Here is a 26,807-nt window from a genome sequence, read left to right as displayed (position 1 = left end):
ATGGCACGCTGTGAGTGCTCATTTTGTATCAAGGGATTTGTTTTGGGAGGAAGAGGAGAGGTGTGTGAGGGGGGAGAGTGAGGGGAATATGAAGAGAGGGGCGAGGGGGGAGGGGGGAGGGGGGGAGGTCAATGTGTTTCAAGGGTTTTCATCAGCAGCCTCTGCCGTGAGGCAGGCTTGCTGACTCTGAACATTCCGGAAGGAAGGCAGCCCGGCAGCCCCGTGCTTGGTGGTGGGGACAGGCAGCACCATGAGGAAGGGACGTGCTCCAGGGCCCAGCGCAGGCCTGAGCACAGACCACGGGGCAGGCCACATCTCCCCCACAGCACTTCCGTTTCCCGTTTGTTTTCTGCACAGCTCAGGAGCGTGCGTCTCCTGGGGTCTGGATTCCACGATGCTAACACCTTTTTCCAGGTTTATGAATCACAGTAAGATGCCGGATTCTGACAGGTGGGGCCTGTTCCAAAGACGAAATCAAACTCAGAATGAACGTCTCGGTGAAAACTAACACGTTCATTGGTACCTTTCGTAGTGGGCCAACATTTGACACAAAAACCCAGGAACTGCCCCGGAAAACAGTTCCCATGATAAAGCAAGGCCGGTGGGGTGGCTCGTGGCCTGCACTGCGGAGTGTCTGCAGAGGCCGCCCGCGCCGTCCTCTCAGGAGAGCTCACTACCTTCCACGCATGCCAGGCGTCATGCTACCTGTAATGTAATGAAGTGAAACTGATTTTCCAAATTTATGCATTACTCGCATTACTCCCCCGCCGCCAACACACACCCATTTTAAGTCCCTTTCGCAAACTCATAGCTTCAAGTATGGGAAGTGAATGAACATGGCGAAGATGGTGTGGAAACGGAGGTCTGTGCCTCACTTGCTCCTGGCTCGTGTGAAGAGGGCTATGCAGCCTCACAACCTTCTCCACATTTTTCCTAACTATGAGAAAAGTTGGCAGAATCTCCTGCCCCTGCGCCTGGCTGTCCTCACAGGGGCCCCTCGGAGGGGGGCGGGTTGAGTTTCCCTCCCCGCCCTGAGCAGAGCCCCGGCAGCCGAAGACCTCCGGAACCCAGCCAGAGCCATGCTGAGACCACTCTCCACATGCTCGGACGAGCTTCACAACTGAAGGAACCGGCAGCGGAACCCAGGTGTGCGGGACCCGGGGCTGAGATCTCCAAACCTGCTGGGATCGGGACTGGGCCTCTTCCAGCCAGATCCCCCATTTTTCAGTAGCTTGGCAGTCACACCCACGAACTGGCCCCAGCGCCATGCAATCCCATCAACGGCCAAGACCCAGAGACTAAAAAACAAAACTCCCTGAAGGGGCCGTGCAACCTCTTATAGTCTAGTTCTCCCTCTCGGAGAACCCGGCAAGCTACCAAGAGTATCCTGCCTGCACGGCAGAGCCTGGCAAGCTCCCCGTGGCGTATTTGATATCCTAATAACAGTAACAATAATGGGTCTCATTCCCCTGACCCTGAAACAGCCTCCAATGCGGCACCGCTGGGAAGGACGAGTAAAGAGAGGCTGCTAAAATCTCAGGGCTGGGACAAATGGAGGCGTTACTGGCGCCCACTTGAGTAAACCGATGAACAATGGGATGACAGTGATACAGTGATGAGAAAAGTTAAGTGTGGATCATTGGGCCACTCTGGAAACAGTTAAGTGGTACATAAATGCAAGTTTAATCATCGATTCCCCCCAGCTAGAGGATACTGTTTCTGAAATAAAAAAAAAAAACACCAAAAAAAACCCCTCAGAAAACAAACGGGGCCTGCAGAGTTGGGCAGCTGTCCCCTGGCCAGCCCTGCTCTTGCTGCGGGTGCAGCTCTGAACACCCTGAGGACCTCGCCTCACACACGGCAGACTTAGTTTGGATAAAGTACAATCCGACTCTGTGGGTTTGCTCGGAGTTTCAGACCCAGTACGAGGTCGCCAGCACCTTTTTTAAGTCACGGAAATTAAGGCATGAACATTTCACACACTTAAGTGAGGATTTCTCATTTTCTTCCGTGCCTTTGACTCTTAAGACATTGGCTTCCAGGCCCCGAGAGATGGTACGGCAGGTCAGGTGCTGGCCTTACATGCGGTCTACTTAGATTTGATTTCCGGTACCCCATAGGGTCCTGAGCCCTGCCAGGAATGACCCCTGAGCATAGACCCGGGAGTAAGACCTGAGCACCGCCGGCTACGGCTCCAAAAGCCAAACCCAAACCCAACACTTGCTTCTGACTCTGCCCTCAGTATCAGGTCTGGGGGATACCCATCTGGAAGCTCCTGTCTGGAGAATCCCTAACTAGCTCCCACTGGGCATTTCCCACCCAAGTGTGGCCTTACTCCAGCAGGAGGGAGAGGCCTTACCTGACAGCAGCAGCAGGACCAGCAGGGGCTCCCAGAGTGTTCCGGGGTGCTCCCAGGGTCTCCCGGGGTGCTTATGGGGGTGCTCATAGGGTCTCCTGGGGTCTCATCTAGTGCTTACAGAGCCTCCAGAGCCTCACAGGATTTCGCGGGGTCTCGGAGGTCTCATGGGTGCCGTGTCTCTTGCTCTGAGGTGGGGCTAGCAGTGAGCCTGGCTGCCTGTGGGCTGCATGACTGGGGAGGGCGATACCACCGCCCACTGACTCCAAGGGCACAGACACTCGCTCTCCTTGCCAGCCTGCAGACACACCCTGACCGCTGACTGCTCGCACAGGGGCACGGCAGCGGGAGGCCCCAGGGCCAGGGCTGGACTTGGTACCTCCAGCCCAGGAGGTGGTTACCCCGGGGATTTCTCTCCACACAGAGCCTCTCCCTGCAGACAGAGACTGTTAGATCAACCCCAGTGCCTGTGCATGTGTGTGTCCCTGTGTGTGTGTGTGTACCTGTACGTGAGGCTGTACATGTGTGCATGTGTGTGCCTGTACATGTGTACATCTGTGCCTATACGTGTGTGCATGTGCCTGTATGTGTGCTTGTGCCTGTGTGTGCGTGTGTCTGTGCGTGTGCCTGTGTGTGGAGTTGCAGAGGCTCTGCGGACCCTGTGGCTCACTCTAAGCCACCTGCTGTGATCTTTTCTCTGTCCCCGACTTCCGCCCCTCTTAAGCGATCACCAATGCTACCAGACCGACGCTGGTTCCCCACCACTCCTGACTTGTCTGGACACCGCTGCTTACTGACTCGAGCCAAGGCTCTGGGTGGAGCGGCCCTGACTCGGACCAGGAGTGCAGGGTCCTAAGCAACCCCCAGCAGGCCAGTCTGCCAGCAGGCCAGGTGAGCGGCTGCCTCCCAACACCGCCCCACGGGCTGAGGTGAGCCGAGAACAGGGACTGTGAATGACAGCGCCTATTCCAGAAACCTCTGACTGCCCCGTGGTATCTGTTCTGGTGCTACCACTGCCCAAAGGGCCGCTCCTCTGGGCTCCCAAACAAGCCCTTTTCTGGAAAGAGGCTGCAGTGGGCAGAGCTGCCAGCAGAGGGCAAGCTGCGACCAGCAAAGCTCGTGGTGCCTTCCTTGAGTCGGCAATTCTCTGCAGGAAACGGAGCTCAATAACAAATACCAATATTCACACTAAGACTAATTCGTTTCAGGTCCACAGTAAGATGTCAATGCCTAGAGTTAAAAATAAGTGTGTGTGCGGGGGCAGTAGGGAGGTTCTTTCCTTCTTGAACTCAGCTGACCCGGTTTGAATCCCGGCATCCCATATGGTCCCCTGAGCACCACCAGGAGTAATTCCTGAGTGTGGAGCCAGGAGTGACCCTTGGGTGTAGCTGGGTGTGGGCACCCCCACTAAAAAAAAAAGAAAAGAAAAAAGAAGTGGCACATGTGCTCCTGTCACCAAGACTATGGTGATCACCGCGCACACAGGCTGAGCCCCTGCCTGAGAAGCGGGGACAGTTCTCATGAGGAGGGACCATTCGGGGCAGATCTCCAGCTCACACTTCTCCCCACACACCTGCGTTCCACCAGGCGCCATGGGCAGCTGCTCCATCCCCTGACATCTCAGAGAGGACTGTGGCGTGCCAAGGGTTACCCCAGGGCGCCGAGGACGGGATGGAAGGTGGGAGTGCTGTTAAACATGCCAACTGTGCCGGGAGAGGCTGGCCCTAGGCCTCCTTAGGTGAGTCCTCCGCTGGGCCCTGTTCTGAGCACGTACCTGAAAGGAATGTCCCAAGCATGCTGGACACCCTAGGGGCCCTCCTCGTCGTGCCTCTCTGTTTTCAGCACCGAGTCTTCTCCCAGAATTTTGCACAGTTCATTCAGTCTCTGCTGCATTTTTGGAATTCCCGCGAGCTGAGATTCCAGCTTTTGTTTTTCTTCACTCAGGGTTAAGCGGATGGCAGCATCCAGCTGTTCAAAGCGCCAACCTCCTTCACCATCAAACTGCAGAAGGTGAGTGTGGTACTTCCTGCAGACACAGAGTGATGTCAGCAAAAGCCGCGCAAGGGCGTCAGAGCCGCAGGCCTAGCGTTTACGCTGGCAGCCAAGGCAGAGTTGAGAACTACCCGTTTCACACACGATTTTACCAGAATCTACAAGGATCTCCACGAAGGCCAAGTATCAACACTTCTGTTTGTTTTTTAGGTCACACCCAGCAGCGCTTAGGGCCTCTCCCAGACAGTGCTGGGGCAGGATTCCCGCAGTGCTGGGACCACGACTGCTGGGCTGGAAGCGGGGACTCTCACAGGCAAAGTTGCTCCAGGCCTTTGAGCCGTTCCCAGGCCAGGATTATGGGCATTTAAGGGCTAGGCCATGGCTCAGGGCAGAATACACACAGAAACTAGTTTTTGGCACAAACGGCATCTCTAGGAGACTGATTCGTTGCTCCTGCTGAACTTCGTTCCTATTCTCAATGCCTACGAATGTAAAGAAGGACCCACACCCGACTGCCTGATGGTCTCGTCTGGCTCCCGGATAACTAGCGGCACATACTCAGCTCGGGTACGAGGCAAGGATGCTGACAGGAGTGAAAATGAGGCTGCAGTGAGAAACTGAGGGCCCCATGGTGGGGGCCCCATCTAAGGATCCCCTCTAAAGCCCCTGTGGTAGGGGTCCCACCTCAAAGGCTGTGGCCGTGGAGGCAACAGAACCATCAGGCCCCAGGCTGGAGTGAAGGGTGACAAGCAGGGCTGCAGGCCCCTGCTCTGCCCTCCAGGGCCCCAGGTGAACCGAAGTTCATCCAAACAGGAGCCGGCCGCGGGCAGTAGGGACATGCATCGTGGTGCTGGGTCAATGCAGGTTCGTCTTTGAGCACATGTGCCATGAGGACCAGGAGGGCCACGCGTGCCCTCTGCACTCAGGAGACCCAGGTTTGACCCCGGTCCTGCCTGGTCTCTGGAGCACCAGTGGGTGCAAGCAAGCAGAGCAGGCTCTGGGGGAGATGGCGTGAGGGGAGAGGCCGTGAGTGTGTGTGGGGGGCGCGTCTTTGGACCTTCCCTTCAATTCTGCAGTGAGCTTTGAACTGCTCTGAAAAACAAAGTTTTAGAAAACAACAAAACCCAGCTTTTTGTTCCTCCAACGGGGTGAAGTGGCTAAGGGTGTGAGGGCCTGCTGCGGCCACTGCGCAGGCCCCGCACGAGCCACTCCTGGCTCTCCGGAGGGGCCACTGGCCCCTGCCTCCGCTCGGGGAGACCCTGTGGGGCTGACTCTCCCCGGGCACTCACCAGAGTGACGGCCGGTGAGTGATGGACAGCAGGGAGATGCCGGCGGCCTTGGCGGCCTGGAAGATGGTGCCTTCCACGTCGATGCTCACTGCGCTGGTGCACTCGTCCAGCAGCGCGTACTTGGGTCTGCAAAACAAGGACAGGAGGGAGGGACGGGCAGGGCACCGCGTCTCCTGGGACAGGAGGAGGAGGTGAGAGCGCAGGCGCCCTCTCGGACAGTGTCTCCCTGCCTCACGGCAGGAGGCGCCTCTGATGCGCTGTGCTCACGGTGAGTCAGAGGGATGGCAGCTCCGTCTGTGCCTCCAGGACCAAGAGGCAACCAGGAGCACAGGATACAGTGCACCGGCTACTCCCGCTGTAGCTAGCCAGCAAGGTGTGTGGGTCCCACCATGCTGGGTGCAGGGGGCGTGCAGCTGCCGGTCAGCTCAGGGGAAAGCCGGCCCACCTTTCATGGCTGGACTCAGCCCTTCTCCTGCTCGTTTCTGTGTGGAAACGGTGCAGCCCCTTCAGAGGCCATCTTGCCGCCACTGTCCTCTGCTTGTCCCCTCCCCAATTCCCTAGCTGTCCCTGTGGACAGTGTCTGCCCCCGAGACACGCCACACCATGTTCACGGCACCAGAGGCAGGCGCTGACAGGCTGAGACGAGGCCCGGGTCTTGGCCCGGACAATGCCCTTCACGGAAATACCCCGATTCTTGAAGATAAATGACAATGCAGAGAGAAGCATGAAGAGCAACTTCTCATCCAGCCTGGATCTTCACCACAGACTCGCTTGCTTACAAAGGATCAGCGCCGACTGCAGCGGTCCGGGCTGAAGGGCAGAACCAGAGGCCGGGGTGCAAACCCGTACGCAGCACACGTGGGCTGGCAGAACTGGTGCCACATGGTGCCAGCTACTGGGAAGTCCTTGTGGCTTTGCCTCCAAGGTAACTGCCATTTTGTGGATATTTTTGAGTGAAAAAGAGGGAGAAGAAAAGAAAGACACGAGCGGGATGGGATAAAGTTTCCTTTTCTGCGTAAAGCTGTGTCTCGCCTTCAGAGTGATGTGTGCTAGGCAGAAAAGGGGCCACTTCAGAGTGGGAAAGAGCGCACAGCTTCCGTCCTGTCGTCATGGCAACCCCATCTAGCAGCTGCGAGCTGGACGCCCGGCTTCTGCTTGCTTGGCAGGAGTGAGTGTGCGGGAATCCGAAGCTGTCCCCGCTGTTCCTTGCCTGTCCATTCCCTTCTCTTTCGGAATGCATTTATATAAGAAATACCCTAATATTTCCAACATAAAGTAACAAAATAGGAGACTAACACCCAAGAACAGCTGAGATAAGTACCAGGAGGATTACTCCATGGCTTTGAGGCCAGCCTCACATGCTAGGGGAAAAGGCAGCTCAGAGAAGGGAGCATCAAATAAAGGGTGTTGGGAGGGGAGATGCATGTTGAAAGTAGACTATGGACTGGACATGATTGCCACTCAATGTCTCTTTTGCAAACCACAACACCCAAAAGGACAGAGAGAACAAAAGGGAATGCCCTATCACAGAGGCAGGGTGGGATGGAGGGGATGGGGGGTGGGAAGGATACTGGGATTCGTGATGGTGGAGAAGGGGCACTGGTGGAGGGATGGGTACTCGATCATTGTATAACTGCTGAAACCCAAGCACAAAAATGTATAAGTCTACAACTGTACCTCATGGTGTTTCATTAATAAAAATTTAAGAAAAAAAAGAAATATCCTAATATTTCCAATACTGATGCCAAGCCAGTGAGGAAAACGTCATGATTTTTTGGGGGTTTGGTTTAAATGCATCAAGACTCACTGGGGGCGGGAGGCTAGCACTGCTAGTGGGCCTGGGTGGGAGCAGCGTGTGTCTGAAGCTCTGTGGGTAATGGCAGTGGTAATCATAATGCCTAAAATAAGAATTTTAAATGCTTTAAAAATAACAAAATAGAGATTAGAGTGGCAAAGGTCACTGAATCGTGTGGTAGGAATGTGGGTTCACCCACCATTTCCTCGTCTTTGAAGCTCTGTTTTTTTTCTATAGATTATTTTTCAAAATTGTAGACAACTTGATACTGAGTTTATATGGCTCACTTGATGTTAATTTTGCTCTTTCCTCAGCTTTTTCAGTCTGATCAGAATCACCGTTTCCATGGCAACTCCCGAGCGCCCTTGCTCAGCACGGCGGCCAAGTCCCTCGTGCCCCACGAGTCCCTGCTCTGCTGAGCTCCTGTTCCAGGGAGAGTGTAAATGCAGAAAAAGTCCTTTTTGCCTTTTTTCCTCTTTAACCGAGTCACCATGAGATACAGTTACAAAGTTGTTCATGATTGCGTTTCGGTCATTCGATGTTCCAATGTTCCACCAGTGTACGTTTCCCACCACCAGTGTCCCCAGTTTCCCTCCTGCCACCCCACCCCACCCCCACCCCGCCTCTATGGCAGATGCTTCCCTCTCTCTCCATCCCCCTCTTGCTCTCTCTCTCTCTGTCTCTCGCCCTCTCTTTCTGGGCATTATGGTTTGCCATACAGGTACTGAGAGGTCATCCCGTATATATACCCTTTCCCTCCTTTCAGCACTCACTTCTTGTCCAGGGTGGTCATTTCCAACTATCAATGTCAGAGTGGTCCCTTCTCGGTCCTAACTGCCCTTCCTCCTGACTTGTGGCAAGCTTCCAACCACAGACCAGTCCTCCTGGCTCTCGTTTCTCCTGTCCTTGGGTATCAGTCTTATAAAAAGAGGTGATTTTCCAAAGAGAACCAGGACAAACCGGAGCAACAAATCAGAGGTCCAAATATTTCTCTCAGTGTCTTGAGTACTAGTATTAAATTCAGATGCTACAAGCAGGTGACAAAGAGAAAAGCTTATCAAGAGAAGTTGTTTCTTGTATCTCTCAGTCCACTAATGCCTGTGCTGGCTCTTTCTTCTCCCTGGTTTGCCTCTTATTCCCAAGGTAAGCCACAGCCTGTGTGAGCTGTGGACGGGGTGGCAGGTTTTGCTTGGCAACAGGTACTAACTAGGCCCAGCGCTGCACTGATGTGCACAGTGCTCTCAGTACGACGCTGGCTATGAACTCCTGCCTTCTGCTGAGAGCACACAGAAATTTAACCTGGTGCTCTGTATGCTTTCTCACGTCATATGCCTTGAATCAAAAGAAGAAAAAGCAAAATGTGTGAAAAATAGCAAGTATTGAAATATTAAGTTCTGTGTATTAGTATATGATTGAGTTACTTAACAGGACCTGTGCAGTGAGTTTGGCTGCAGCGACCACCAACAGGTATCTGAAGGTGTCAGTGTCCCATCCGTGGTAGAACACATGTGGCAGTGTTCCAGCTGTGGTGGAAGATGAATGGCAGTGTCTGACCTGTGGGTAAAACACAGGTGGCAGTGTCCCACCTGTGGAAGACCTCGTGCAGTACTTCCCCACCTGTAGCAGAACATATGTGGCTGGGTCCCACTGATGGCAGAACATGCGTGGCAGTGTAAAACACACGAGGTAGTGCCTTACTTGTGCGGAATACATGAGTTGGTGTCTGCCTGTGGCAGGGTGCAGCCTGTGATAGAAAACGTGTGGTACCACCTGTGGTAGGACATATGTGGTAGTGTCCCAGCTACGGCAGAACATGTGCAGTCGTGTCCCGCCTGTGGCAGAACACGTATTATCTGTGCCCTATCTATGGTGGATAATGAGGTAGTGTCCCACCTGTGGGGGATCACGGCAGAATACATGTTGTGGTGTCTGCTGGTGGTACAAAATGAGTAACAGTGCCCCACCTGTGGTGGAACACGTGTGGCAGTGTCCTGCCTATGGTAGAACATATGCGGCAGGGTCCTGCCTGTGATAGAACCTGTGTGGCACTGTTTTGCCTGTGGCAGTACACATGTATCAGTGCCCCACCTCTGGTAGAACATGTGTTAACAGTGGCTGCCTGTGGTAGAAAATGAGCGGCAGTGCCCCTCCTCTGGCAGAACACGTGAAGCAGAATTCCACCTGTGAGAGAACACGTGTAGCAGGGCCTACCTGTGCTATGACATGGGTGGCAGTGACCAACTGTGGGAGAACATGTGTCGTAGGGTTCAGCCTGTGGTAGACTATGTGTGACAAGGTCCAACCTACGGAAGAACACCTGTCATACTTCTCACCTGTGGTAAAAGACAAGTGGCAGTTTTCTACCTGTGCAGAACATCTGTGGCAATGTTCCGCTTGTGACAGAATATGAGTGGTAATGTCCCGTGATAGAACACGAGTGACAGTGGCCCTCCTGTGGCAGAACATATGCGGCAGGGTTCTGCTTGTGGTAAAACATGAGTGGCAGGGTCTTACCTGTGACAGAACAGGCGTATCAGTGCCCTACCTGTGGTAAGACACATGTATCAGGCCCCCACCTGTGGTAGGAGAAGAGTGACAGTGGCCTACCTGTGATAGAACATGCGCGCCATCCCCATCCTTTGCTTTTCTCCTCCAGACAAGACGTCTTTCCAGTCCATAACAGCATCCCACCCTTCAAAAGAGAAGGATGCATTTCTAAGGGATGCTCTCACACATCTGTGGTAGCTACACAAAGAAACCAACCCAGGGAACAGACTGTGTCCAGCAAAAGTGAGCTGTAGCCTCTGACCACAGCACTCAGGTAACTGAGGTGAGGAGGGGTTGAGAGTGTGCAGTGGACAGTGGTGAAGGGTTCCAGGCACTTTGGTGGAGAGTGTGGATGGTGTGTATGGTCACACTGCACCCCTCAAACACAAACATCTACACCTTGTTACCTCAGTAAAAATATACACTTGCATTTAGAAGAGTAAAGGAACACTTTATAGGATGTCAGCTTCTTGCTCTTTGTACCTGGGACAAGTACTTGCTGATAAGCTGGAAGTTTACAACACGAAGGATGTGTCAGTTTACAGAATGTGTGCTGAAATACACCAGGCATGCTCATGGATATGACTTTTATTTTTTTCTTTTTGGTCACACCCAGCGATGCTCAGGGCTTACTCCTGGCTATGCACTCAGGAATTGCTCTGGTGGTGCTTGGGGGGAACATAGGGGATGACGGGGATTGAACCTGGGTAGGCCATGTGCAAGGCAAACGCCCTACCTGCTGTACTATCGCTCTGGCCCCTGTACGACTAGATTTATTAAGCATAAGAGACCATTTGGAATTAAGTTCGGATTGCCCCACAGTGGAGGAAATATTCTGGGCTTCAAACAAAATTTCCCTTGCCAACTGAGAACAAGGAATAAGGAAAAGTATTTGGGTCAGAGGAAACTTTAGCTTTACAAATCTGAATAAATCATGTCCTTTGTTCCAGTAAACCCAGAAGTTTTGTGGGCAGCAACACGGCTTGGAACTGCTGGCTTGGGCTTGGTGACGGAGAATCTTCGCGTGTTCTCAGGACTACGAGACAACGGTGCCTGTAGTGGGAGGGTGACCACAGCAAGAGTCAACTGTCCTCCTCACATGGCCAGAGGTTTTACGTCACAGAACCCAGTCACTCATAAAACCTGCTCTTGCAAACTTCCCAGCATTAACCTGAACCCCTGCTGACCATGACTTCCCAGGGTCAGTGTCAGAGCCCCGGGCCAGGTCTTGCCGGGAGGCCGCGGGCCTGTGGGGAAGGACCGACCTCTGCGTGCTGGGTTGGGGAGGGCCGTACCTCCTTCTCGCTGCACTATGTGGAACAGGTGCACGCGCCGCAGGATGCTCTCCAGGTCCTGGTCTGTGAAGCCCTTTTCCCGCATGTCATCCTGAGAGTCGGGGTAGATGACCTGGTCCCGGAGACTCCCCAGAGACATGTAGGGCCTGAAAGACATCGAGCACACAGCACTCCAGTGCACAGCGGCTCCACCACAGAGCTGCCTCCTTGGGATGGCTGCAATGAACGGGACTGACCCCCAACCAGCCTGGAGGCCCCGTTCCCTCTTTCATGCGCCTGCCAGTGGCGGCTGAACGGGTGGGGAGGTGGCTCACGGCCACCGTACGCATGCGCTGAGCTCCCACTCTTCTCGAATACACAAGTTTCCACGAGGACAAGCTGGTGCCCTCCCACCCACATGCATACTCATCTCAGTGCATTTGCGAAGATCATTTGGGTGAAATGCCACAGAATTTGAAGACTGTTTTCGTGGTGCTGGGACTCCAACCCAGCGCCTCGCACGTGCAAGGCAAATGCTTTCCAATGAGCTTCATTCCTGGCCCCAAAGTTGTGGTTCTGACCCAGCAATAAGACAACAATAACCCCTCCCCCCCAGCTACTTAAAAAATGCCATTAGTGGGGCTGGAGTGATAGCACAGCGGGTAGGGCATTTGCCTTGCACGCAGTCGACCTGGGTTCAATTCCCAGCGTCCCATATAGTCCCCTGAGCCCCGCCAGGAGTAACTCCTGTGTGCTGAGCCAGGAGTAACACCTGTGCATCGCCGGGTGTGACCCAAAAAGAAGAAAACCCAAAACAAACACCCCCCCCCCAAAAAAAAACAAATGCCATTTGTAATAAAAGAAATGCAAAGTAAAACCCCACTGAGTCCCTTGCTCCTCCTCCCTTCCTAGACCCTGGGCCTCCAGCACAGTCTCCTGAGCCCCCTCCCCGCCTGCACAGGGCTACACATGGGCACTGCCCAGCTGCAAAGTGGGCCCTGACCACCGGTCGTGTAGGGGCACTGCCCGTGAGGGTGTGTGTGTGGGACACAGTCCTGTGGGTACACTGAGGCAGGCCAGCCTGAGGGGAGAAGGACTAGCCTGCGGGGTGGAGGGCTGGCCTGGGGTAGGGTCTGCCTGGGGGTGGACGGTCCAGAGAGGAGCTGTGGGGGAGGGCTGTCCAGGAGAGCTGGACGGTTAGGTCACAGTGAGGGGCCCACGAAGGCTGCCGGTGCAGCGGGCGAGGGCTGCCGTGTGCTGGAGGAGGCTGAGCAGCACTCGGGGTCTGCCCAGCAGGTATGCGCAGGTGCCAGGAACAAGTTACTGCATCACTTCCAGGAATAACAACATACTGCTGTGTGAATTCATTTCAGGAGTGACAGGAAGTGTCCTTGGAGAGCAGAACCACCCCCCCCCCCCCCCAAACCACAAAACCACTGACACGGGACATAGCCTAGAGCCAAACAACACTGAAATAAAATACACGAATGAGCATGTCTGCATTGGGCCAGGGAGAAAACCAGGGAGCCTGTGCTTTGCAAATGGAGGCCTGGGTTGACCCCTGGCCGTGCCGAGTCCCCGAGCCCACAGGGACTGATTCCCAAGCCCAGAGCCATGAGGGAGCCCTGAGCACTTCCAGGTTTGGCTCTCCGGCACCCAAGAAGGCGTCTACTTCAGAAAGGAGTCACAGGGTGGGGCCAGGACAGAGCGGAGACCCATCTGCGAGTCCCCATCAGGACCACGTGGAGAGCACCACTGGGAGTGGGGAGGAAAGAAAGGCCAGAAGCAGAGAAGACCATTAGCAAATGAGCCAAAGCACCCTCCGACAAACTAGTCGTGCTGGACGGAAAGTGGGGACTTGGGGGGAGGCAGAGCCCCGGGGAGCTAGTGCTGCGTGTGGCAGGCGGAGCAGGCCAACCCCTTTGCTGACAGCCGTAACCTGGGTCCTCACGGCACAGAAGTGATCCAGGAAACCAGAAACGGGGATGCTTCCTAGGAACTGGGGTCTCAGCAGGGATTCGTGGCTGTTAACAAAACCTCTTTCCTGGCTCTGGCACTGTGTCATTCCGAAAGTGTCCTTGGAGAACAGCACATGGGCCACTGGGCTGAAGCTGGCCCCACAGACCCGTCAGGGAGCTGACCCCTGGGCGATGACTGTCACTGGCCTTAAAGTGAGTCAGAGTGTCAGAGGAGAGCCCTGGAGGAGCTGGAAAGACGAGCTCCAGTGACGCTTGGAAGCCCTTGGAAGGGAGGGACCCAGGGTGGACAGTTGGGCATGTGACGGCAGAGACAGGCCAGGGCAGGAGGAAGGGAAACACGCCGAGAGATCTACAGTGGCTGCCCACCAGTTTGGTTTGGACCCTTGGCCTCAAGAATCGTAAGAAAATAATTTACAACATTTTAGTTACATAGTGCTTAGAGACCAAGATAAGTCATAATAGTCACATTTTTGAAAAAATATGCATCCTGAATCATATCATGAGAAACCTCCCAGAAACACTGCAACCTTTCTCCAACTCTCAATGTCACAGCGAGGAAAATGAAGAAGCTGAGATTCAGAAGGAAAGAATCACAAGAGTCGAACACGACGCCGCTGTGAGGTGGAACCAAGAAGAGACGCTGAAGGACCGCTACCGCCAAAGGCTGAACGCAGCCACAGAAGCTGTGTCCAGAGGAGAGCTGCGAAGCAAGGACCTTCCCACCACCTGGAGGCGCTCTGGAAACATCTCCTGGGCAAGAAGGGGCCATACCTGTTGCCCATCACAGGCCGGGCCTGCAGCGGGCATCTTAGGCCAGGGCACGAGGAAGGGCCATGGGGCACAAGGTCAATCCAAATCCATCTCTAGACACACAGACAGGCCACCCTGCCCCCACCTCCCCTCGACCCTGACCTCCCTTTCCTAGACGACACCAGCTCTCACACGTGTTTGCTTGCATCACTGCATGCGTCTGTGTGACACTACCTTAGACTAACACCAAATAGAAACTGGCCACACAGCACAGAGCAGTCTTACAAGAAGCTGGACAAGGAAGCCATAGATAGAGCCTCTTGGCGTGTGAGCGTTTCTGACCCAGTGGCAGGGGCTTCTGAGCTGGACACAGGCCAGCGCTCACCCCACGAAGCCCACGGACGGCCCGTTTCTGCCTGGGCTTACACCCTCTGCCTTCCTGCAAAGGAAGGGCCCAGCCACCTTGGGTGAAGGGTGGAGCCAGCAGGGAGCGGCCACTCAGCGGTGGCCAGTCCCACTACTCTGCCCTGCATGTCACACGAGCCCCGGAGTTGCCTTTCCACGGCTCTCTTTGCTGGCCACCCCCTTCTCAGATGACCCTGTCCAGGCTGCTGCTGCGGGTCACTGCAGAGTCAGCTTACTCGGCACACACAGGCCCCTATAGCCACCCCAGAAGCCGACAACTAGCAGCAGGAACTGCCAAAGAAGTCAGCTCAGAACCTCTCCAGAACCACCCGAATCTCTCGAGGAAAAAGTGCTGGAATAAGCCCGCAGGAACCTACTAGAGCCAGAACGATGGGCTGGGGTCACCTGTCACTCTCAGGAGAGCGTGTGTACGGGTGGCCCCTGGGCTCCGCGTGCCGAGCCTGCACTCAGCCCTCCGAGCCGCCTCTCAGGCCCAGGGATCACCAATATTGAAACAAATGTTCAAATCTGGAATTCCTTCAAGTGCATCTATATTGGATTATTTGGGTGGGGCCACGCCCAGCGTGCTCAGGGGGCCTGGGGTCCAGCTGCTCACCTGGGAGTGGCTGCCTGCAACAGAGGCACCTTGACCCTTGTGATATCTCTCTGGCTCCAAACATTTTAAAATGCTTTTATAATAAAAGTACTGAAATCAGGCCCAACCCCAGTGATTAGACTTTTATAGTTATAAACATCTCAGGTCACTTTGATAAATTTTATTGCATAGCCCACTTTTCTGTGATAACATTTAAATCATCGACAATTGATTATTCTGGTTAAGGTGTTAACACTTTTACTTTTAGAGAATTATTTATTTTTCCTTAACAGGGATAGAATAAGGGATTAAGCAATGGCACTCTGTCTTTTTGGCTGGAGTCTGTGGGAAGATGTAACTCAAAATGCAACAGTTTATAGCCATCAGAATTTAGTAGGTGAGTGCTGATAAATATTTCACAGAAATATTCACTATGTTTAAGGTATAAGTAAGTTAAGTATGTTAAGAATAATGTACAGCTAAGTAATTCCTCAGTGTAGGCAGAAAATAAGAAGTTAGTGGTCTGAAAGCCAGAAATTCTGCTGTAAACTATACTTGAGAGCTCAAGTCGTATAAATGAGTCATCCTGAAACTCTTTTTTGGGGGGAGCAATGCTCAGGGATCACTTCTGGTTCTGCACTCAGAAGTCACTCCTGGCGGTGCTTGGGGAGCATATGGGATGCCGGGCATTGAACCCAGGTTGGCAGCATGCAAGGCAAGCCCTTTACCCACTGGGCTAACCCTCCAGCCCCATTGAGACTCTTAGGTTACGTGTGTAGCAGGCTGGGAAGATGATCAAAGAGCTGGAGCACGAGTTTCACGTGGGAGAATTGGGTTTGATCACCTGGTACTCCCCAGGCACTGCCAGGTGTAGCCCCAAACAGAAACAAAGGTAGCAAAAAGAAATGCCCCAAGTGAAGTCACAGTCATGCTTACTGAAATTACATTTTTAGGACCAGGTATTTCTAGACAACTGAACATGTAGAAATACATCTAGTCTCCTACGAGCAGGAACCGAGCCTGCTCCAGGTGGGAAGAGAAATTCTGTGGCATCAACAAGGTACCGCCACTCTGGAAGGCATGCAAACTTCTTAAAAGTCAGCTCTGCAGGGTACTGATCACAGAGTCCAGGAGGGAGGGTGGTGGCTGGGACACACTCCTGGCATGTACTTAACCCACAGCCCAGGTCTGATTCCTGTCACTGCATGGTCCTGAGAATCCTCCCCCCTCCCGGCAGATCTCTGCTATACCACTGATTCCTGTGACTGCATGGTTCTGAGAATCTCCTGCCCCTTCCCGGCAGATCTCTGCTGTACCTTTGGTTCCTGTCACTGCATGGTCCTGAGAATCTCCTGCCCCTCCCTGGCAGACCTCTGCTGTACCTTTGATTCCTGTCACTGCATGGTCCTGAGAATCTCCTGCCCCTCCCTGGCAGACCTCTGCTGTACCTTTGATCCCTGTCACTGCATGGTCCTGAGAATCTCCTGCCCCTCCAGCAGACCTCTGCTGTACACACAGGCCCAGCTTCACAGCTCCCGAACTGTGCAGCACACAGGCAGGCCAGCAGGACCCATCCAGCCCCACACTGCTCACAGTTACAGTGCGAGCCCCTGATGCAGACAGGCAGGGGAGGAAAAGAGCAAGCCCCAGCCTACTTTCTCAGAGAATCCCAGGAGGGAGGGTGAACGACAGACATTCGCCCTGGGCACGGCAAGAGAGACTGCAGACACCCTCCAAGTTTACCGAGTGAGAACAGTACACGGAAGGTTCAACGGTCACCACCCAGATCTGTAATTCTCAGAGAATGACTTCACTGACACCATGCGGAGGATGTTTAATGAGTGCAAAGGAATGATGACACAGGGAGTTGACAAAATACAAGAAAATATGAGAGCCGAAGTGAGAAAACTACAATCAGAAATGAACAGCACGTGGCGGGATATACAACAACACTCGATAGAAGGTCTAAGCAGCAGAATAACACAGCTGAGAAAAAGAGCTGGGAGCTCCAAGACGAGGTGAAGGGCACCTCCAGGAGACAAGCGAAGACGGAAGAACGAACAGCATACAGAGAACTACGAGCCGAGTTCAAGAACAATGCCAGAGTCCAGGGCCCCTGAAGAACAGGAAGGCCGATTCAATGAAGAGCTGATGGTTAAAGAAATCACACAGAAGAATTTCACAGAACTGAAGAATACAGGCACCCAAACCCAAGAGGCCCAAAGAGTCCCGGTGGAAACAGACCCAGCTAGGAAAACTCCAAGCTACGCTGCATTCAGAGGGACAAGAGCCCAAGACAGAGACAGATCTCTGAAATCAGTAACATTAAAAAATCTTACATAAAAGGGAAATCCCATAAAATTCACAGCAGGCATGGCATATGAGACTCCGTAGGTCAGAAGGGAATGGAGGGACCTAGTACAGAGACTCAATGAAATCAACACGACACCAAGAATCCTCTATCCAGCTAGACTGTCAGTCAGGTTTGAAGGAACAACTCAGAGCTTCATGGAGAGGTGGCAGCTTTGGAAATTTGTATCTTGAAACAGTTTTGCAAGAAGCATTAAAGGAGCTTCCTAGAGACAAGACAAGGGGCCTGAGCGATAGTACAGCGGTAGGGCATTTGCCTCGCCCACAGCCAACCTAGGTTAGATCTCCGACACCCCATACGGTCCCCTGAGCCTGCCAGGGGTGATCCCTGAGCGCACAGACAGGAGTGATCCCTAAGCACTGTCAGGTGTGGCCCAAAAAGAAAAAAAGAAGACAAAAAAATTTCTCAGCATTTGGTATAGATTCTGGGATTCACTCAAGGTGCTGATTATTGTACTCTACTAGGTTAGGAAAGGTTTGTTTACTCCTAGTTTGCGAAAGTATTTTATACTTTTTCAGTAATGAATTAATGTTCCATTTGTATGAAATGTTCTGTGTACATTCAGATAACTTTTTACACTGCCAGAGATTTTTACTGTAATTGTTTACTTGCTAACGCAGATACTTAAGCAGAATCTGTAACATATTTTCTAACATAAAACCAATATTCCCTTTCTTAGAGAGGGATAGACATAGAAAGACTGCATTCATCTGGGGGATATAAAGTAACAAACCATGAGATTAATACCCAAGAACAGCTGAGATCAGCACCAGGAGGATTACTCCATAGCTTAGAGGCCAGCCGGGTATTCTAGGGGAAAGGGCAGCTCAGATAGAGAAGGGAGCACCAAATAAAGGGTGTTTGGAGGATCCTCCCAGGAGGGGAGATGCATGTTGAAAGTAGACTATGGACTGAACATGTTTGCCACTCAATGCCTCTTTTGCAGACCACAACACCCAGGGGGAGAGAGAGAACAAGGGGGAGTGCCCTGCCACAGAGGTAGGGTGGGGTGGGGGGGATGGGGGTGGGAGGGATATTATCCATGGTGGTGGAAAATGGGCACTGGTGGAGGGATGGGTATCTGATCATTGTATAATCAAAACCCAAGCACAAAAATTTGTAAATCTACAACTGTACCTCATGGTGTTTCACTAATTAAAAAAAAAACCAATATTCCCTTTCTTAAGATAAAACACATAAAGATATAACACTGTAGCACTGTCCTCATGCTGTTCATCGATTTGCTCGAGTGGGCCCAGTAACGTCTCCATTGTGAGACTTGTTACTGTTTTTGGCACATCGAATATGCCACGGGGAGCTTTCCAGGCTCTGCTGTGCAGGTGGGATCCTCTCGGTAGCTTGCTGTGCTCTCCGAGAGGGGTGGAAGAATCGAACCTGGGTCAGCCGCGTGCAAGGCAAATGTCCTACCCACTGTGCTACTGCTCCAGCCCTAAAAAAAGATGACTTTTCAAAAAATAATTTCATCAGATTATCACTGATTTATAATCTTATGAAATTTCAATAGCTTCTATTCATCTATATGTGTGCAGGTGTCACCTCCACAAAAAAGCTCTGAAAAAAGGATCTCTCCCATACTTGGGATTTAGGAAAACAAAACAAAACAGAAAACAGCAAGGGAACGACAAGTGGCCAAAGTCACTGGAACTGGAGATTTTGTCTGAAGAGTTGAATTTACTGGTGGAGGGAAGGGGGCTCTCTGGTGATGGGCGGGGTATTGGGATGGTGAATGATGATGCGTGAAAGTGTAATTAACAGTGCTGCACATCCCAGTAATCAATAAAAATAAAAATGATCTCAAAAATTCTGCTCTCTTAGGAGCACTGCTCAGTGGGGCCTGGAGGCAGTGTGGTGGTCAGGGCACAAGCTGGACTGGACTCAGCCAGGTGCTAGCCATGGCACCAGGCAGTTCCCTGAGCACCACTGGGGGCAGCCCCAGGTCCCAAACACCACTGGGATGCCCGGAGTCCCCAGCACTGCAGGCCCTCGTGTTGAACTGCTGCAGGTCGGGGACAGTGGCTGGCGGTCCCTTCCCCGAAGAGTCTGTACCGCTTATGAGATGGCACGGGAGCTCCGAGAGCTGGCCTTCTGCAATCTCATGGAGGAACATTTCCAGATTCAAGGGAGGATTATTTTCTCATCATTGGAAAAGTTAGCTCATTTGGAAGTCAGATATGAAAAATTATATCAGTAATGTTTTCCAAAACAATGAGAAGTTAGGAGAAATCATGTTTATATTTGATTCCTTTAGGAGATTTTATAAAATGACGGATTACTACAAAACATGCACACAACTATGAAGCTTACAAAATGTGCAATTCATCCTTCTAAGGGAGTTGCCTGAAGATACTCATGCAAAATCTACTTGCTTTGACTCGAATACTCAGGAAGCAGTGAACAGAAGTGATGAGCTACAGCAATGTCATTGAGCTGTCTTCTCGGCTGAGCTAGTTTCTTTCTCAACTGCTTGTTAGGTGACAAATATGTGTCCCCTCATAAAGAAGGTGACGAGCAGCGCGTGTCAGTCAACTCCCTGGCCAGGATGAGGAAGCAGCTGCTCTGGGGCAGAGCACAGGCCTACAGCGCTGCCCAGGGCTCCCCGCCTCAGTTCTCTGTGGGACCACACACACACACACACACACACACACACACACACACACACACATACATACAGACCACACACACCAGGGGGCATATATGTTCAGTGCCGAGTGGACTCAGCAGGGTCTGTCCAGGAATAGTGCCCTGCCCCAGTCCCCTGGTCTGTGCAGAAACAGTGCCCTCCCCCTCCCCCAGTTTCAGGGTCTGCAGGTGCAGGTGTAACCTGCCAGGAGTGAGACTTTGTGCCCAGGCCTCGAGACCTGCCCCTTCCTTCCGGAGGCTTCTGGCCCACCATCCCCTCGGCAGTGGAGTGCTAGAGCTGTGCATATGACCCAGGGGCTTCCTAAAGACTGAGAACAAAAGAACCCAGGGTGGACTGGGCAGGACTGAGGCCGTGGATTTCCAGCCGAGTCAGTGAGCCACAGGGATGGTGTGATGCCCCACGGGCAAACAAAATGCCGATCTCAAAAAACACGCAGAAGGCCAAGAGGCTCATTCTGCAATGTACACAAATTCAAATCATCACGCTGTATGCCTGAATTAAATATTATATATACTCGCTTACTTCAATAAAAATGAAGAAACGGAAAGTCCAAAAGGTAAAGTTTTGGAGAAACAATGAGGGCTAATTTAAACTACCTTCCCCAGCTCCTTACTCGGTCCCTTCTGAGGCCATCACCTATGTTTTCATGTGACGAACAACGCAAAGAGAAGAAACCCTTGTCCTCAGAGCCAGCACCGTTCAGACCGTGCAGGATCCCTCTCACGGAGAAGCAGACCAGGGAGCTGCTCGTCACTGGTTCTGCTTGGGCTGAGCACTGAGGTACGAGAGCGCTCTCCCGCTGAAAGGAAGGCTGCACTGGGAGTGCACACCCAGAGGCTTCCAAAGCATGTTCAGATTTTAAAACACGATGAAAGTCCTTAGACACGCACACGCCTTGGCTTGCAGGGCTCCTGTCTTAGCACTGATCTCACTGACAGTTCTGGCCTTTCTGCTGAGCTTCTGAAAAGAAAACAAAAGCATCTCTTTTCAGAAGCAAAGGACAATCACTTCTGCATTGCAGAAAGATCTGCTTACAGGGCCAGAGCAGAAGTACAGCAGGTAGCATTTGCCTTGCACTCAGCCATTTTGGGCTCAATCCCTGGAACACCAGATGGTCCCCTAAATCAGCCAGGAGTGATCCCTGAGCACAGAGCCAGGAAGAAGCCCTGAGCAGTGCTGGGTGTGGCCCAGAAGGAAACAAAACTCTGATTACATCCCAGTAAGAAGTCTGATCTAAAATGAAAGGAGTGTCTTAAAGATTACATCAAAAAAAAAAAATCACAGAAAATGGGGTTTCAGAAGAAAAGAAAAGAACAGAGAGAGAACAAACTAATTCAAAAGTCATTTGAACATGCTCTGACTTGAAGGCATTATGCTCTCAGTAAGAGCAAAGACTCCTCCACATGAATGTAACTGAGGTCAGCCAATTCTTTGCCAGACGATGCAGAAAATGGCTCAGATCTCCCTCCCCAAACCATCACGATTGTCCCAGACAAAGGCCGAAGAAGTAAAGACTGGCACACACCAGCCAACCACCTCAGCTGCCCAGACTCCCTGTGGGGGGGAGATCAGATGGGGTGCCGCTTCTCCTCTCTCTCTCTCTCTCTCTCTCTCTCTCTCTCTCTCTCTCTCTCTCACACACACACACACACATATACACACCCCTCCTGCAGGAGGGAACAGAAGGTGATTTTAGAGTTGGACACTCCTGAGGTTGCACATTTGTCCCACACCCACTGACTGATGACTCCGAACTTCCTGAGTTTTCTCATCTGTTAAACTAGAGACGTGAGGGGCTGCCACACAGGAAGGAGAAACATGCCATCACACCATGTGTGGGATAATCAGAGGGGACAGTAACTGCCACAGACACTTTCGCTCTGACCCTCTCCCTATTCCAAAGGAAACTCACAGGATCTCAGCTGGAGCTCAATGCTCCAGAACTCATGTTGGATACAAGAATCTCACTGTGAAAACCCATTTCGAGCAGCACGGTTGTCAAAGCACCTGGACTCCAACAGTGATGGCCAAAGCAGAAACGCTACAAAAGCAAGCACAGATTCAAGGAACTCTTTTCTAAAAGAGAAGATTCCATGTCATGCACTCTTTTAATGAGAACACCAGGAATTAGTCCTGGGGTTCTCACAGGACCATCTGTGGTGCCGGGATGGCACTCGGGTTGCCCACATGCACCGTGAGAGCCTGGCCTACACTACCTTTCGAGCCCACAGTCAGCACACGTAGGCGGAACACAAGCAACAGACTGTTCATACAAAAGATCGTAAGTAAAGATATCTACATTAAATTTCCTCCACAACTAGTCATACCTCAGAAATCATTACTGCAGGAAAGGAACTTTCTTTTTTTTGTCTTGCCCTTAATTTTGAAGTCTGACTCATAGATCCTTCCCTGATGAAGCAGCACTTCTGGGTGCAGTGGAAAGAAGTCCCTGGCTTGGGGACAAACAAATTCTGAGGGACAGCTGCCATGTGGCAGAACCCGGAGATTCCAGCAGAATTTAAAAAGTATGGGCATGCTGTTCAGGAATTCAACCTACCTTAACTAAACACTCAGAGAATTTCTCAAAGAACAGTCTGAGCAGAAGTCATCATTTACGCCCCCTCCCCAGCTATAGGCTCAAATCAGCTGGTTTATATTTTAGAGAAACACTTTACAAAAACTGATCAAATGTTCCTGCGGTTGTCACTTCCAGCCATCAATGGAAATGGAATGGGAGGGAGCTGTCTGAAATAAATTTATCCAGCACAATTCTTATGTACCGCCGCAAACTAAGATCTAGATTTTCTCTTATCTGCTTCTCATTACTAGCACTGCTGAAATATTACAAGATATTAACTGGGGAAATCTTAGCAATATTTCTTAGTTTCCCAGGAATTCACATTTCCCAACTTGAAAACTGAGCCCTAGAAGCATTCTCAGCCAAAGTGTTTAAAAATGTGCAACTTAGAACATACTACTTTTTCCTTTCGAGCCTTATGGTGTTATCGGACACCCACTCTCTTTTTCTTTATTTTTTTATTTTTTGTTCTTTAGGCCATACTGGTAATATTCAGGACCCACTCCTGGCTCTACACTCAGAAGTCACTCCTCGTGGTGCCTAGGGAACCATACAGGACCCGGGGATGAACTCGGGGAGGCGGCATGAAAGACAGGCTCTCCCCGGCCCCCTAGACGACCGCTCTATCAGAAGGACACAAGGCCAAAAGGCCTGACCTCTGCATGAACAGACCCACCTTTCCACCAAGAAGTGTTTCAGTCACAAAACTGAAAAACAGGCGCATTATTAAGAAGGTCTGTTTGCATCTTTATTCTCTAGGTACACAAGACTCAACTCTAGATTGAATATGCAGGCTTCTTTTTCTGTGATGTTGGTATTCAACTGAGTCTTTCTTTTCTGTTTTTGAGCCACACCCAGTGGTGCTCAGGACTTACTCTTGGCTCTGCACCCAGGAATCACTCCTGGCGGACTGGGGGGATCATATGGGATGCCAGGAATCAAACCTGGGTCAGCCACGTGCAAGGCAAGCACCCTACACACTATACCACCTCTCCAGTCCCTTAACTAATACTCTTGCTATAAACTAGTATAACAGAGTATTTGATAATACTGAAGAAGTTATCCAAAGAAGCAGCCTTCATGTCACTGCATCATACACTGAATCAAGTTCAAGTTGCTTTCCTTTAAATCAGAAAACCCTGTTACAGCGTATAAAATTATCCTTGAAAAGATCCGAGAAAGACTGCATAATGAAGCTGATACTCAGTCTCTTACTCTGTAGACACATTTACATAAGTTATATCCTTTTTGATAATACAGATATTGCCCTTTAAGATTTTAAACAAATGTCCATGCTTTTTAGAAGCAATTGTAACATGACTTTTGACAGCGATTATTTAAAAAACACTTTTAGTTCTTCAAAACTGACTTCTAGGCCAAGAGCTAGCACAGAAGGTCAGGTGCTTGCTTGCATGCAACTGACCCCAGCTTGATCTCTGGCACCGCAGACAGGACCCTGAGGGCTGCCAAGGTTCACTCCCAAGCGCAGAGCCAGGAATAACCCCTGAGTACCACCAAGTGTTGCCCAAGCATCACCCCACCCCCTGACTTCTAATTTTAATTTCTATCCTTAAGCAAGTTGCAGCTGAATCTTTTCTTAGGCAATCGTCAGTTTCATAACTTAGAAAGCATTTCCTACTGACTTATGTTTGTTTCAAAATCACAGGCCTTTTTGAGGACAAGCATGTTTTGTCTTTCCCCCAGTTTAAAAAAAATATGGTGAAACCACGTAACAAATATTACCCTCTAAGGCACTCACTGCAGTGCCAACGGTATTTTCTTTTCCCAACTATACTGCTAAAGCTAAGAGAGAGTTTACGGTACACAGGGTATTGACCTATCCACTGATCTTAGGCCAAATGATGACCTCTGGCATCAGCTCAGCTCACCATCACCTCACAGAAGTGAAGGGCGCAGCCCCTACTGCTACCTAGAATACCACATGGACTTCAGGCACCCTCTCCCTCCCCTCCTGGCTGCAAGTCTGTACTCTGACCATGTCTCCCATCTCTCCTGCACACAGTCCCTGGAAAACATCATCACTCTCTTTTGTTTGGCTCGTAAGGATTCCATATCTAGCAAGTCCTCACTGAACATCATTGATAGGTTCTTAGAAACTTCAACTTTAAGCAAAATAATGTAGAATGGAAGCAGGTCCTAAGTAACACTGATTTGTTCAGTGTGGGTTGGGCTCTTTCCCCCCTTTAAAAGTGTTTTAGGGCTGGAGTGATAGTAGAGTGGGTAGGGCATTTGCCTTGCACGTGGCCCTGACCCGGGTTCAATCCCCGGCATGGCCCCCTGAGAACTGTCAGGAGTAATTTCTGAGTGCAGAGCCAGGAGTAACCCCGAGCATCACTGGGTGTGATGCAAAAAGCAAAAAAAAAAAAGTGTTTTACTGAACTGACATTAGATAAATGAGCAGTTGCTGGAACTACTCTGTAAAAGCAAACAGTCCTGTCTTTCTCTGGTTTATCTCACTCAGCATAATGCCCTCCTATTCTGTGCCTGTGGTGACAGGTGCCAGGATTTTTTATTTCTTGTGACTGAAAATCATTACATTGGTTACATATACCAAATCATGATCTAGAAGAAATAGAAGGACTATTTTATTTAAAATAGTGTCCAAAAAAAAGTAAATTGTGTCCAAAAAATACAATAAAAGTGTCCCAAAACACCAAATACCCAGAAATCAAGTTAACAAAAGGTGTGAAAGACTTTAATATACTGAAAACTCTAATTCACTATTGAAAAGCATTTCCCACTATTTCCATTTCTGGGAAATGCAGAAGTTGTCTCTGTGTAGGGACAGGAAGAATCAATGTCGCCAACACGACCATCTGACTCAAGCATGAGACAGATTCAGTGCAATTCCCAACATAATTTCAGTGATATTCCTAAAAGACTCAGAACAAACTGTACTCAAATTTATACTGAATCATAAAACTCCAAGAATATACAAAGCACATTTGAGAAAAAAGATGGGAAGTATTGGGGCTGCAGAGATCGTATGGGAGAAGGTGCTTACCTGCATGTAGCTGACCCAAGTTCGATCCCTAGCACCATAGTCTCCTGAGTACCAAGGGTCACTCCTGAGCACAGAGCAGGAATAGCCCCTGGCAGGTGAAGCCCCCAAATAAATAGATAGATGGGAGGTATTGTATTTTTACCTTAAATTATACGATAAAGCTATAGTAATAAAAACTGTATGGCACTACACTACAGATACATCTAGAACCAATGGAAGAGAAGAGAGAACCCAGAGACAAACTCTCATACTTGCAGAAGTTAATCTCCTCCCCCCCTTAGTCTAGCTAACGTCTTATCAACACTGTTCACCTTTACAAATAACCAGCTCTTAATTGTGCTGGTCTTCGGTCTCCATATCCCTTTTCTCCTTTATTCTTTACGATTTCCTTCCTTCTCATCTCTTTGGGCTTCCCTGCTCTTCTTTTTCCAGTTCCTTGAGTGTCAAGTTTATCTGAGATGCTTTCTTCTCTCCTGATATAGGTGTTTATTGTTACAAACTCAGATCTGTTGCAACAGGTATTGGTATATTGTGTTTCCGTTTTCATTTTTTCCAAGATTTATCTTTTTACTTTTTGTGCCTCCATCCCTCTCAGAGAGCCCGGAAAGCTACTCAGAGTATCCTGCCTGCATGGGAGAGCCAGGCAAGCCGCCCGTGGCGTACTCGATATGCTGAAAACAGTGACAACGATGTTCCTCATTCCCCTGACCCTGAAGGAGCCCCCAATGTGCTTTGTGAACTGGTGGTTTCCTGTGATCCCTTTCTTTAATCTACTGTGAATCTACTGTGGGTCTTTGTTTTGTGGGTCCCATGAAACTTACGTACAAGCATCATAGATATGACAGTCTTTGTTATGCTAATAAACTGAGCTTTGTCTATGAAAACTCTTACCCTTATGCTCTTGTTTTGTGTCTATGCTACAATTCATCTCTTTTTGTACTGTGTACTTGTTAACTTATTAAAGTTATGCAAGCTATTGCATGAGACTTGTTGTTACTGTGTTTGGCGTATCGAATACATCACGGGTAGCTTGCCAAGCTTTGGCGTGTGGGCGAGATACTCTCGGTAGCTTGCCGGGCTCTCTGAGAGGGGCGGAGGAATCGAACCTGGGTCGGCCGAGCCGGCTGCACGCAAGGCAAACACCCTACCGCTATGCTATCGCTCAGCAGGTAGGGTGTTTGCCTTGCAC

The 26,807-nt window shown here is 50.8% G+C and overlaps 1 protein-coding gene across 1 annotated transcript in view; it reads right to left on the bottom strand.

Moving 5' to 3' along the window:
• Nucleotides 1-494: 494 nt before the first annotated feature.
• Nucleotides 495-26,807, bottom strand: part of ABCD2 (ATP binding cassette subfamily D member 2) — a 54,336-nt gene continuing 28,023 nt past the window's right edge. Inside the window, exons 7-11 of the mRNA XM_056107817.1 lie at nt 11,275-11,420; nt 10,040-10,124; nt 5,638-5,763; nt 4,131-4,382; nt 495-705 (exon numbers count right to left, since the gene is read on the bottom strand). Coding sequence (XP_055963792.1) covers nt 4,163-4,382; nt 5,638-5,763; nt 10,040-10,124; nt 11,275-11,420 — 577 coding nt within the window. The 3' untranslated portion in view covers nt 495-705; nt 4,131-4,162. The remainder of the gene's footprint in view (nt 706-4,130; nt 4,383-5,637; nt 5,764-10,039; nt 10,125-11,274; nt 11,421-26,807) is intronic.

The sequence above is a fragment of the Sorex fumeus genome, unplaced genomic scaffold, assembly GCF_029834395.1.
Source record: "Sorex fumeus unplaced genomic scaffold, SorFum_2.1 ptg000177l, whole genome shotgun sequence".
Classification (NCBI taxonomy): domain Eukaryota; kingdom Metazoa; phylum Chordata; class Mammalia; order Eulipotyphla; family Soricidae; genus Sorex; species Sorex fumeus.
This window is presented reverse-complemented; position numbering and strand designations above follow the sequence as displayed.